At 42.3% G+C, this 14,332-nt stretch overlaps 1 protein-coding gene across 6 annotated transcripts in view; it reads right to left on the minus strand.

Annotated features, from left to right (window-relative positions):
• Positions 1-1,968: 1,968 nt before the first annotated feature.
• The window catches only part of DIS3L (DIS3 like exosome 3'-5' exoribonuclease), a 43,328-nt gene continuing 30,964 nt past the window's right edge, over positions 1,969-14,332 (minus strand). For 5 of the 6 annotated variants that reach the window (XM_010363598.2, XM_030931106.1, XM_030931107.1 and 2 more), the window contains 8 exons: positions 13,631-13,878; positions 12,976-13,068; positions 10,179-10,712; positions 6,573-6,727; positions 6,298-6,476; positions 3,662-3,807; positions 2,804-2,978; positions 1,969-2,710 (listed from right to left, as the gene is read on the minus strand). In XM_010363598.2, coding sequence (XP_010361900.2) covers positions 2,402-2,710; positions 2,804-2,978; positions 3,662-3,807; positions 6,298-6,476; positions 6,573-6,727; positions 10,179-10,712; positions 12,976-13,068; positions 13,631-13,878 — 1,839 coding nt within the window. In that variant the 3' untranslated portion in view covers positions 1,969-2,401. The remainder of the gene's footprint in view (positions 2,711-2,803; positions 2,979-3,661; positions 3,808-6,297; positions 6,477-6,572; positions 6,728-10,178; positions 10,713-12,975; positions 13,069-13,630; positions 13,879-14,332) is intronic. The other variant, XM_010363599.2, reaches the window with a different exon arrangement.

The following is a 14,332-nucleotide window of genomic DNA, read 5'->3' on the forward strand; positions in this document are numbered from 1 at the left end:
TAATCCGGCCCCCTTGGCCTCCCAAAGTGCTGGGATTATAGGCGTGAACCACCACGCCCAGCCTGGGTGAAGTTTTAAGATGTACATATATTCAATATTAATGTCAGTTTTTTAAAAGAAGTAAAAATTATCTTAAAAACAATCTACAGGCTTTATGGGTGTTTCTCATTGCTATTTAGTTCTGCAGTTTACACTTTTGGTAAATACAAGGTTTTTACATGTTTTTTAAAGAGTTACTTTAATAGTTAAAAGGTCACATGAAAGGCTAATACATTGCCTGACCCTCATAGGTGCTAGGGTAGTTCAAAGAATGCTTTTTGGTAACTTACTGACTAGTTGGAGTGAAACTTGCGAAGTATCATGGGGAACATAGCATCTAGGTAGGATTCACAGGAAAGACTTTGCTTTTGGTGGAGGAGATTCCCAGTATTGGGAAGCACATGTACAATAATGATACAGAAATAAGATTGAGGGGATAAGGAAGATTTTAGGAATGCTGATTTTGAGACTAGAGGTGTTAGGGCCAAATCGTGAGAACACCTGATTGGAGTTCTTCCTGCCAGGTAGAGGGGGTAGTTACAAATAAGAAAGGTTAGTGTTAGGAAAGGCTCTCCCACCCCATTCCCTCACCCCTACCCCCAGCCCCCCGCCACTATTTGTGTGTGTGTGTGTGTCCGTCTCACTGTCACTCAGGCTGGAATACAGTGGCCCACTCCTAACTCACTACAGCCTCAAACTCCTGGGGCTCAAGCAATCCTCTTGCCTTAGCTTGCCAAGTAGCTACGACTGCAGACATGTACTACCATGGCTGGCTAATGTTTTAATTTTTGTAGAGATGGTGTCTCACTCTGTTGACCAGGCTGGTCCTGGGCTCCTGGCCTCAAGTGATCTTCTGTGGCACTTGGCCTCTCACTGTCTTTTCCCTTGGGGAAAGGGCAGAGTGATGGTGCTAGAGTGGCTTCCATCTACAAAGCCAGGACAGACAGGCATCTTCTTTTCAGGCTTTCTGACTCCAGGTGGGGACAGGGAGTGACAAAGATGGTTTGATGGAAAAGCCAGGAAGGTGAGCACAAGGAGAACATCTGGGATGGGGGTCAGGGGGTCAGTTTGTGGGCCTGCTGGGAACTGCCACGAGGACGGGGCAAGAGGCATGTGCATTAGGAGGATTGTGGCTAACTGCAGCCAATAGGGGATCAGCTAGAAGATGGAGAGCAGTTTCAAGGTGCCACCAATGCCTATAGAAACTGATTCCTCAGGAGGGCCTGTTCAGGCTTGTCTACCTCCACAAACTACATTACTGAGAAAGAAGAGTTAATTTTTCTTTTTCTTTCTTTTTTTTTTTTGAGACAGAGACTCACTCTGTTGCCCCAGGCTGAACAGCAGTGGTGCGATCTCGGCTCACTGCAACCTCCGCCTCCCAGGTTCAAGCAATTCTCTGCCTCAGCCTCCCGAGTAGCTGGGATTACAGGGGCCTGCCAGCAAACAAGGCTAATTTTTGTATTTTTAGTAGAGATGTGGTTTCACCATGTTGGCCAGGATGGTCTTGATCTGATCTTGTGATCCACCCATCTCGGCCTCCCAAAGTGCTGGGATTATAGGTGTAAGCCACCATGCTTGGCCAAGAGTTAATTTTTCTAGTGGGGTGTTTGCTGGCAAAGTAACGAGTTTCCAACAAGGCGAAGGCCAACGCACCTCATCAAAGTGGGAGCGTGGGAAGGGAGGCCTGTGACAGAACTTTACCCGCACCTTAACACCTGGCCTGTGTCCTATTCCCAACTAGTACTGGAGACAGCAGGGAAGGACTGAGTCAAATATGAAATAGGAGTTTTAAGCGGAGAGGTGGACTCAGGACTAAGTCTTATTATCTGAAAGTGACTGAAAATTACCTGACAGATGTCAGAGGGGCCCATGATCCAAATGTAATTACTGGAAAAATAAAACATTTGAAAGAACTGATTGGAGACAAGATAACCAATAATTTTGGGTTTATTAAACTATTAGAAAGGGGCTAGCAATCTGCAGAGCCACCACTTACTGTCCACTCATTACTGAAAACTCAGTTTCCATAGCGACCTAATTATACTTTATTTAATGCAACTTTAATGAATGAGAGAACTTTTTTTTGAGATGGAGTCTTGCTCTGCTGCCCAGGCTGGAATGCAGTGGCGTGATCTCAGTTCACTGCAACCTCCTCCTCATGGGTTCAGGCAGTTCTCCTGCTTCCACCTCCCAAGTAGCTGGGACTACAGGTGTGAGCCACTGTGCCCGGCTGAGAACATTTTACATATATGTGAAATAGTTACCCAGTCCTGATCAACTAGAGCACTGAGTGACACACATTAAAAGTTTGAAAGACTGTAAAACATTCACATATGACAGCTCTTAGTGAAGTAAGAGCCTTTCATATTCCATAATTGTTTGAAACATCCAGGAGAGCTAGGTCCCGTATCTCCTCTAGAAGTGTGTATAGGCTCCTTCCCTTTGTTTGGCAATATTCTTGATACTCTTCCTGAATGATGTTTACTTTGACTTCTTGGGCAAGCTGAGCTTCTTCCATAGATTTAGTTACTTCTTTCACTAACTCACTCTTCAGCAAGGGGGAGCTCTGATGAGTAAGTTCTGTATTTGGTATCTTGTATGGTTTGTTACTAATTATTTCAAGTCTGATTGTATCAGAATGGCAACGTGAGGCCTGTACGGATATTCTTACCTAGCATAGAGAAGAAAATACATATTACTAAATCACATTATTTGTTCCTTACATTTTAAATATGAATAATACTTAATAGAAATACAGACTTACGGTTACATGGTCAAACAAATGGAACGTAACAGATTCCCCATCTGTTGTAGTAGAGGTAATTTTGTTTTGAAATCGTTGAAGGGATCCTGGTTTCCATGCAGAACGGCTATCTGGGCCAGATGAGATGACTAAACCATCTTTATTTTTTAGATAAGCAGCACCTTTAATCCCAAACCTATATTATGACCAGAATATAAATCCAGAGACAATTTATTCTTAGTGCACAGGTCTTGTATGCTTATCTAGAATACTAGTTTTTCTCCTAGATTAAAAACAAATTACTTTTCCTGTGGTTTACCTCCAAGTATTTATTTCCTAACCTTAGCAGATGGAAACAAAGTATTTTGTTAGATAAGAAAGACCCTAAATTGGATATAGATGTGTATATATACACACATTCCAATCTTCACTTTTTTTTTTTTTTTTTTTAGACAGATTCTTGCTCTGTCACCCAGGCTGGAGTGCAGTGGCACGATCTTGGCTCACTGCAACCTCTGCTTCCTGGGTTCAAGTGATTCTCCTGCCTCAGCCTCCCAGGTAGCTGGGATTTCAGGCACGCATCACCACGCCCGGCTAATTTTTGTACTTTTGGTAGAGATGGGGTTTCACCATGTTGGCCAGGCTGGTCTCGAACTCCTGACCTCAGGTGATCTGCCCACCTTGGCCTCCCAAAGTGCTGGGATTATAGGCGTGAGCCACCCGGCCTCCAATCTTCACATTTATATACTGAATTATATGTTACATTATGTACATATGACTAGTTGCTTAAATATCTTAATAAATTGTATCTATGTACAGTTTGTGTTCTACACTTTTACCGATGATTTGTTATGCACCATTGCATTAGATGTAACATACCTGGGTATAAATACAAGCACACCATTTGTTCTAATTGAATAAATAACTCCATCAGATATGCAACGCTCCTCGGTGGCAGGGTCTTTGTCTTTGAAGTACATGCACTGGAAGAGCTCAGTAGACTGCTTCTGAGAATGCTGTGCTGCCTGTAAGAAGCACAACTCCAAAGTATTATAACACTCCCCTGGCATTCCCCGAAGAAATGAAATTCATATTCAAATGTAAGAATCTGTAAAACTATTAACATAAAAATTGTTCTCTATTAGGAAATTAAATTACTTTTTGTGGGAACTTAAACCATCTAGTATCATCTCCTCAAAAATGTCTTAAAAAATGAATTATTTTATAAAATGAAACCCATTTATATAGTTCATGAAATTAGAGGTCAGCAAATTTGAGTCATGTCCACCTTGGGTACAGGAAAAGTATCACATATGTCTTACTTGCCATTTCTTTCTTTTCTTTTCTTTTCTTATTTTTGAGACGGAGTCTCGCTCTGTAGCCCAGGCTGGAGTGCAGTGGCACGATCTCGGCTCACTGTAAGCTCCGCCTCCCGGGTTCACACCATTCTCCTGCCTCAGCGTCCCAAGTAGCTGGGACTACAGGCGCCCACCACCACGCCTGGATAATTTTTTTTTTTGTATTTTTAGTAGAGATGGGGTTTCACTGTGTTAGCCAGGATGGTCTCGATCTCCTGACCTCAAGATCTGCCCACCTCGGCCTCCCAAAGTGCTGGGATTACAAGTGTGCACCACCACGCCCGGCCAGCCTTTCTTTTCAAGCCTGTCCTACGAAAACCCTATTGGTGGAAGTCTAAATTAGCACTACTGATAAGGAAAACAATTTAGTAATATGTTTCAGAGTTTCTTTTTCTTTTTTGAAGATGGAGTCTCACTCTGTCGCCTAGGCTGGAGTGCAATAGCGTGATCTTGGCTCCCTGCAACCTCCACCTCCTGGGTTCATGTGATTCTCCCGGGTTCATGCGTGCACCACCATGCCTGGCTAATTTTTGTATTTTTAGTAGTAACGGGGTTTCACCTTGTTGGCCAGACTGGTCTCGAACTCCTGAACTCAGTGATCCACCGGCCTTGACCTTGAAAAGTGCTGGGATTACAGTCATGAGCCACTGCACCCGGCCTATCAAAATTTCATTTATGCGTGCACACCTTTCGGCTCAGCAATTCCATTTCTAGGAATTTTTCCAGACAATCATCTGAAATGTCTGTATAAGTGTATCCATAAGGATGGTTGTAAATTGGATTGCTTAGAACAGTGCTGCCCAACAGAACTTTCTGCAATGACAGAAATGCTCTCTATCTGTGTTGCCTAATATGTAGCCACTAACCACAAGTGGCCACTGAGCGTGTGCAATGTTGGCAGTGTGACAGGAACCAAATTTCAAGTTCTAATTTTAATTAAATTTAGGTAGCCCACATGGCTAGTGCTACAACATTGCACAGCAGACAACTATACCATTGGATATAGAAAATTACATTAAAGATTTAGGTAGTTTCCAATTTCCTGCATTACCCAGTGGTCTAGTTCTATGCTGTGCAATCTTGTAGCAACTAGTAATATGAAATAGAATAGAAAGCAGCTCCAAAACAATGATGTAACATGCTGTGCTATCTATAACAGTTGGGTTACATGAAAAAAGCAGATTTCAAACAGCAGGCATGGTATGATTTTTTTTTTTTTTTTGAGACAGAGTCTTGCTCTGTTGCCCAGGCTGGAGTGGTGTGATGTTGGCTCACTGCAAGCTCCGCCTCCCGAGTTCACGCCATTCTCCTGCCTCAGCCTCCTGAGTAGCTGGGACTATAAGCGCCCACCACCACGCCTGGCTAATTTTTTGTATTTGTAGTAGAGATGGGGTTTCACCATGTTAGCCAGGATGGTCTTGATCTCCTGACCTCGTGATCCATCTGCCTCGGCCTCCCAAAGTGCTGGGATTACAGGCATGAGCCACCGCGCCTGGCTGATAGTTTTATAAATAAAAATGTTAGCAGTGTCTAGAATCATTAATTGTTAGCTCTGAGTGGTAAGATAACAGGTGAGATGTTTCTCTGTCTTCATATCTTTTTTTTTTTTTTTTTTTGAGACACAGTCTCAATTCTGTCATCCAGGCTGGAGTGGAGTGGTGCGATCTCGGCTCACTGTAATCTCCACCTCCTGGGTTCAAGCGATTCTCCTGCCTCAGCCTCCCAAGCAACTGGGACTACAGGCACATGCCACCACACCAGGCTAATTTTTGTATTTTTTGTAGAGACGGGGTTTCACCATAATGGTCAGGCTGGTCTCAAACTCCTGACCTCAAGTGATCCACCCGTTTTGGCCTCACAAAGTGCTGGGATTACAGGCATGAGCCACCGCGCCTGACTTCTGTCATCATATCTTTATGTGTTGCTTGAATCTTTACATTTCCGCCTTTTGGAAAAAAAAAATCTAATAATCTACTGTCAAATCTCCCAAATCCACAAATTACCTGAGAACATCTACAAACGTTCTGAAAGCACTGGTTAGAATAATTCTAGAATTTAATTTGCTAGAATGTATGATACTTCACTGTACTACACAATAAAGCTGATATTTTCTTAGCAAGAGATGACAGGTAAGAGAATTTTGAAATTCTCTCTTACTCGGTTTCTGTTGTTGATATGTCTGCATAATTCCTCAAGATCTTTGTTGCTGAACAAATTTCCCTTAATTTCCATTTTCTTATCTTTTGAAATGGCAGCCATTAACAAGCGGTGTACTACAATATCTGAATATCTTCTTATTGGAGAAGTAAAGTGGGTATATTTATCTAATGCAAGACCTTCAAAAAGAAAGCAAAAGATCAAAATAAACAAAAGATCTTTAAAAATAACTAGCACAAAGTTATAGCGACACATAGGAACATGGTATGATTCACCGTAATGATGGAACTCCTCCTCTGCGCAGGATCCCGTGGAGAAATACAGAGCATTGGACATGGCCTGCGTGGCCATGGAGCGCAGCAGCCTGTTCACAATGGGATCGTGGGGATCGTTCGCATTATCCAGAGAATCAGCCAGCGTTTTATTGGACCTGACAAAGAACAGAAAAACCATTTGCTGGTCCCAGACAGTAATTTACAAGACAACACTTTGAGGGGAACCCTTCACTCATCTGAATACCTTCATCTGCCAGTAAATTTATTTTGGACACATTTCAGAAGCACCTCTTTTCAAATACAGAAATCTAGTTTGCTTTGCAGTTTAAACAAAGCAAGAGTGTCAGAATTTAAATACATTTCTTAAGTAGAAATGAATCATGTACTGATTGTAACACTAGACTAAGTTAGTGCTTGGCCATAATAGGTGGTCAAATACTCGTTGAATTGAATTCTTTACATCCTTAACCTTAAACATTCTATATAGGTAAAATAATGGACTTGGTGTACAAGTAAAAGAAACCTAAATTAGTTTTTCTTTTTTAAAGAGGTAGTAAGCATTCTATTTATTCTGAAAATAATTTTTTTGTAGAGACAGGGTCTCACTTTGTTGCCCAGGCTAGTCTTGAACTCCTGGCCTTCAGTGATACTCCTGCCTCAGTCTCCCAAAGTGCTGGGGTTACAGGTGTGAACCACTGCATATAGCCTCAAAATAATAATTTTAAAGCCCCAGGAAATACAGAGGTATATTAAAAATAAAACTAATAATACAACATATAATTCAGTTCTATATTGTGGCTGGCTAAGGGAAAAGGGGGAAAGGAGAAATAGAGCATGATAATAAACAGAGAGGCAAGGTGTTAAGTGGTCACTATGTGAGCTTTCAAGTTTAACAGACTTGGATTCAAATCCTGGCTCTGTCCTGACTGACTGTTAAATTACAGGCAAATTACTTAATCCCTTCAGACTTAATTGACTTATCTGTAAATATGAATGATGCTGCCATCACCTCAGCATTAAGAATTAACCACGAGGATGTCTGAAAGCCCTTGTCCCATGTGCCTGGCATGCAGACAGCTCACACTGACAAACTAACAAACAAACATACTAGCACCTGAAGGCAGAAGCAAAAAAAAACAACAAACCCTCTCTTTAAAAAAAAAAAAAAAAAAAAAGAAGCTGGGCGTGGTGGCTTACGCCTGTAATCCTAGCACTTGGGAGGCCGAGGCGGGCAGATCACAAGGTCAGGAGTTGCCAATATGGTGAAACCCCGTCTCTAACAAAAATACAAAAAAAATCAGCCGGGCGTGGTGGCGGGCGCCTGTAGTCCCAGCTACTTGGGAGGCTGAGGCAGGAGAATCCCTTGAACCCGGGAGGTGGAGGTTGCAGTGAGATTGTGCCATGGCACTCCAGCCTGGCAACACAGCGAGACTCCAACAAATGGAGTCTCACCATGTTGTCCAAGTTAAAAAACAATCAATTTTGGTAAACAAATAAAAGATATTTTAATTAGTACCTGTTACTTGACAATAAAATATTTAAAAAACTATATATATATATATTTTTGAGACAGAGTCTCAGTCTGTCACCCAGGCTGGAGTGTAGTGGCACAATCTTGGCTCACCGCAACCTCCGCCTCCCAGGTTCAAGCGATTCTCGCGCCTCAGCCTCCGAGTAGCTGGGATTACAAGAGTGCACTACTATGCCTGGCTCTTTGTTGTATTTTTAGTAGGGACAGAGTTTCACCATGTTGGCAAGGCTGGTCTTGAACTCCTGACCTCAGTGATGTGCCTGCCTCAGTCTCCCAAAGTGCCAGGATTACAGGTGGTGAGCCACTGTACCCAGCCTATACTTAGTTTTTATTTATATATATTTTTTGAGAGAGTCTTGCTCTGTCACCCAGGCTGGAGTGCACTGGTGCGATCTTAGGTTACTGCAACATCTGCCTCTTGGGTTCACGCCATTCTCCTGTCTCAGCCTCCCGAGTAGCTGGGACTACATGCGCCCGCCACCACACCCGGATAATTTTTTGTATTTGTAGTAGAGATGGGGTTTCACTGTGTTAGCCAGGATGGTCTCGATCTCCTGACCTCGTGATCCATCCGCCTCAGCCTCCCAAAGTGCTGGGATTACAGGCATGAGCCACCATGCCCGGCCTGCCTATACTTAGTTTTTAATGAAAGAAGTATTTTATTCTAGAGATAGGGAGTAAAAATGTCTCATTCAATGGAGGGTGGTATAAATTCACTGTTGATGTAGTATCTTATGATATTGTCACAAAGATGCTGCATTTTGAAATTACTGAAATAAGGCCGGGTGCGGTGGCTCAAGCCTGTAATCCCAGCACTTTGGGAGGCCGAGACGGGCGGATCACGAGGTCAGGAGATCGAGACCATCCTGGCTAACACTGTGAAACCCCGTCTCTACTAAAAAATAGAAAAAAATAGCCGGGCGAGGTGGCGGGCGCCTGTAGTCCCAGCTACTCGGGAGGCTGAGGCAGGAGAATGGTGTAAACCCGGGAGGCGGAGCTTGCAGTGAGCTGAGATCCGGCCACTGCACTCCAGCCCGGGCGACAGAGCGAGACTCCGTCTCAAAAAAAAAAGAAATTATTGAAATAAATAGGATTAATTCTTCATAACTTAAGGGGTAGATGAAATTAAATCAAGGGTAACTAACAGGTTCCCTACTTCTGTATTGCAAATTATGGCAGACCAGCCGCACACGGTGGCTCATACCTATAATCCCAGCACTTTGGGAGACCGAGAGGGCGGATCACGAGCTCAGGAGTTTGAGACCAGCTTGACCAACATGGTGTAACCCTATCTCTACCAAAAATACAAACATTTGCCGATTGTGGTGGCACGCACTTGTAATCCCATATACTCGGGAGGCTGAGTCAAGAGAATCACTTGAACCCGGGAGGTGGAGGTTGCAGTGAGCCAAGATCGTGCCACTGCACTCCAGCCTGGGTGATAGCGAGACTCTATCTCAAAAACAAACAAACAAAAAAACAAAAAAACACCAATCAACCAACCAACCAAACAAACAAAAAAAAACCTAAATTGTATTGGGTCAAAATTTATGCCTAAATGTCCATTGTGGTCGCTCACACCTATAATCTCAGCAGTTTGGGAGGCCAAGGCAGGTGGATCACTTGAGGTCAAGAGCTCGAGACTAGCCTAGCTAACATGGCGAACCTCTGTGTCTGCTAAAAATACAAAAAAATTAGCTGGGCGTGGTGGCGTGGGCCTGTAGTCCCAGCTACTCGGGAGCCTGAGGCAGGAGAATCATTTGAACCTGGGAGGTGGCGGTTGCAGTGAGCTGAGATCGCACCACTGCACTCAAGCCTGTGTGACAGGGCAAGACTCTATCTAAAAAAACATGAAATAAAAAACCAAGGAACAAAATTATGCCTAAATAAACATGTTTTAAGTCTCTATACATAACAATGAAGAGAGAAAAATATGTCTTCAAAAATGCAGAGAGCCAACAATCTGTTTTCTCTTTTTGGTCAAAGATCTGGCTGTCACATTTTAAGAACAACTATAAGATAAATAAATATACAGCATGCCACTCCATTTCTCTGCCCCCTCAAAAGAGGAATACCGTGTATCTATGAAGAAGCCTTTGGCTTTAGCACATTCCCGGAGTTCTGAAAAGAACTCCTGGTGTGGAGGAGGGTGCTGGCGCAGCAAGGCCTGATGAGGGAAGCTCTCCCAGATCTTCTTGGCGACCCAGTGGTTGGCCAGGATCATGCATTCAGCCACTGTCTCATGGACTTCCAGGGGCTGCTTGGGGATGAGGTCATGAATGTTTTTTTTGTCATCTAGCTGTACGCGAACCTCTACCCCTTCCAGTTCCAGGGCACCACATCCGTCTCGTTTAGCTCTGACATGGCGAGCTATGTCGGTCAGCTTTCCAATTGCCCACACTAACTCCTCCAGCTTGGCTTGTCTGCTCTTCTCATCCAAGTCTTTGAATTCTGGAATATCATCAACAACACTAAAATTTCCATCCAGTAGTTCTTGGGCTGCTTCATAGAACAGTTTGTACGCTGATCGAATAATGGTTCTGCCATACCACACTTCCTTAATTTCATAAGAGGTTTTATCCAGTTCCCACATGATGCTTACAGCATACCTACAAAAACAGTAACATTGACAACATCACTATTACATTCATCTGGCTTTTGTTTTGTTTTGTTTTGTTTGAGACAGGGTCTTGCTCTGTCACCCAGGCTGGAGTGCAATGGCATGATTGCTGCTCACTGTTGCCTCAATCTCCGGGGTTTGAGCAATTCTCCTGCCCAAAGTGCTGGGATTACAGGTGTGAGCCACCATGCCCCACCTAAGTCTTCTATTTTTGAAGCAAGTAGAATTTGACCTAACTGTAACTTAAAAAAAATTACAAAGCTACAGGTTTCTGGTTTGATTTGTCAATCCAACCACCTTACAACTAAATCAAAAAATATTTTAAATTAAAACAACAGTTAGACTGGGTTCTGTTGAGCTCTGAACAAATTTGAAATGAGTTCATATGTGACATTACAAACCCTACTTTATGTCCTCCATTTTTTTTTTTTTTTTTCTTGAGATGGAGTCTCGCTCTGTTGCCCAGGGTGGAGTGCAGTGTGCTGTCTTGGCTCACTGCAACCCACCTCTTCCAGGTTCAAGTGATTCTCCTGCCTCAGCCTCCAGAGTAGCTGGGACTACAGGCATGTACCACTATGCCCAGCTAATTTTTTCTATTATAGTAGAGACACGGTTTCACTGTGTTGCCCAGGCTGGTCTCAAACTCCTGAGCTCTGGCAATCCACCCACCTCGGCCTCCCGAAGTGCTAGGATTACAGGTGTGAGCCACCGTGCCCGGCCATGTCCTCCATTTTGATTAGAAAAGCATGACACTGATAGAGTCAAGTCTTTTTAGCTCAGTAAATTAGAGCAAAGTCTTGCAAATCCTACAGGATGACACTGAACTGTGATATCAGTCTTGATGACAGCTAAATTAGCAAAAATTTCATTTAGCAAAAAAACCTCTTTGCCACCAAGTCATTTTATTAAAAAAGTATACATTTGGAACTCAAAAAAAAAAAAAACACAGGGCTAATTTTCCTAATATGTAAAGAGCTTTTACAAATTAATTAGTAATTGATCTTGAATCCAAAAGAAAAATGGGCAAAGAATATAAAGTAGTTAACAGAAAGGGATACATAAGTGACTGTTAAACATACAAAAAATGGTTAGCTTTATTCGTACTGCAAATTAAAACCAATCTAAGATACCATTTTTCATCTATCAAATTGGCAAAGATAAAAAACTACAACATACTGTGCTGGCAAGGCTGTGGGAAAATACGCACTCTCATACATTAGTGACAGGAATATAATTGGTGGAACATTTAAGGAGGGCGATTTGATTATACTGATCTAAACACAAATGCACATACTCTTGACACAGAGATCCCATAATCAAATATGGGAATTTCTCTTTCACATGTACTGTATTTTAAAAAATGTGAAATGGGCTGGGCATGGTGGCTTACATCTGTAATCCCAGCATTTTGGGAGGCCAAGGCAGGAGGATCACTTGAGCACAGGAGTTCAAGACCAGCCTCGGCAATATGTGAAACTTGGTCTCTAAAAATAAAAATAAAAATGAAAATGTGAAATGACTTATGTTCAAAGTTAACTCTGTACAGCTTTGTTTGTAATACCAAAATATGGGAAACTATCAAAATTTCCATAGATAGTGCAACCGTTATTAATACAGAATGATCTCCAAGATACCAGTAAGTTTTTTTAAAAAGGAAGGTGCTAAACAGTATATATATAATGCAACCATTTGTGTAAAAAAGAAAGATCATATATGCATATTTGTGTGTGTAATATATCTAGAAAAACTAATATGGAACTGGTAAATGAGGGAAAGTGATAGGGAGGAACCTTTCATTAAATACCTCTTGGGACATATGAGTTTGGGCCCATATGATTCTATTACCTTTTCAAAGAGAAACATAAATTTTAACCTTAATAAATGAACAAAAAACTCCACAAGTTCATGATCCTCATGCCAAACAACTTCATCCGGGCAATGCATAAGCACAAAGCTACACACATTCGTTCTCAGATTTTAGCTGACTTTAAAAAGCCGGCAACAGAGGGAGATGCAGCCCTACTGCTAGCAGACAGAAGAGAGGAGGGGAAGGGTAGGGAAGGCTGGAGAAATAAAGCTGCCTAAAGATAAGTGGTGTGGGGTTGGGGCCAGGGGTGGTGTTGAGAGATCAGAGGGGAGACCCAGGGCTGGGGTGGGGCAGAGCAGAGAAGAAAAATGAGGCCAGAAGCAGGCAGCATCAGGAGCCACAGAAGGGCCAGGACAAGCTTGGAAGACAAAAGCCATAAACTCACCTATCAACGCCTCCCAGAAGGGAACACAAATCGGCACTGAGGACGGAAGGCAGCATGTCATAGCGACGATCTGCTAGATAGTAAGTGGTGGCCCTGTGAATGACACACACGCAGCAACGCGACCTTCAGCAGGGAGAAGCAGAACTGCTGACTGTGTGGGCCGCAGGGAGGTAAATGGCCAAAATCTCACTACAGATTCCCCAAGGCTGTTGCTGTTTCAAAAAGTGCAGCAGACTGGGTAATAAAACTATTCCCATGGTCCCATTTTTCTAAGTGATACTGCTTTGGGCTGAATAGTCTTCCACTGATAAGAGAAAGAAAGAGCAAGTGACAGTGAATCTTTGTTGCATAAGAAAAATTGGAGTGTAATGATCCAGCATTTTTATAAAACAGTATATTACTACATGAAAATTTAACCCATTTCAGTTTAGTAGGAAACAATGTGTGAAAAGGTTATGTTAAAAAGGAAAGGTAAATTGATCAAGGTGCTGTTTTTCTAAATGAAAATGGGGAATGGACCTCAACTTTTTTTTTTTTCTGGAAGAGACCTTCAGAATTACACAAACATGAGATCTTTGAACACCTGAAACTAGTACAGACACAAAATACACAGTCACATATATACAACCATAGAGCTGATTTCAAATAGCATTACCTTGTTCTAGCTTCAATATCAATATAAGAATTTGGTGCCACAAAGTGTGTTACATCTGCGATGTGGACCCCAAGTTCCAGGTTGCCATTATTTAAGGTTCTGATTGAAAGTGTGTCATCCACATCTTCACAACCTTTGGGGTCAATGCTGAATACGAGATGGCTTTTCCTCAAGTCTTTACGTTTTTGTTCCTCTTCACGACTCACTTTCCAGGGATTTTCTGGTGTGTTTACCGGCATCTCACACATCTGTATGAGAGGTCGAATATTCAGCAATTCATGCACCACAAATTTCTGTAAAAATCCACTCACTGATATTCTCAATGCGACCACATAGAAATTCATTCATTCTCAATTACCTTCTGCATCAACCTATGTTGGCTTCCTTTGATCAATAATTGTTTATTAGGTGCCTCAGATATCCGGGGTACTGTGCTGGGCTCTGGAAAGTCAGGAGTCAACAAGAAAGACTAAGTCCCATACCCCTGAGGACCCTTACATTTGGACAGAAAATGTCCCACAACTTCTACCGTCTCTTTAGTTACAGGGGCTTGGAACAAGAGTACAACATGTAGCCCATTTTCAAATGATCCATTCGTTTAAATGTAGTCAAGCTTTAAATTTAAGACTTGAAAAAATAATCAACATGTTCCAAATATTAAAAGCTTACCCCTTAAAGATAATTTTATACAAGACCTATCTA

The sequence above is a fragment of the Rhinopithecus roxellana genome, chromosome 5 (assembly GCF_007565055.1).
Source record: "Rhinopithecus roxellana isolate Shanxi Qingling chromosome 5, ASM756505v1, whole genome shotgun sequence".
Classification (NCBI taxonomy): Eukaryota; Metazoa; Chordata; class Mammalia; order Primates; family Cercopithecidae; genus Rhinopithecus; species Rhinopithecus roxellana.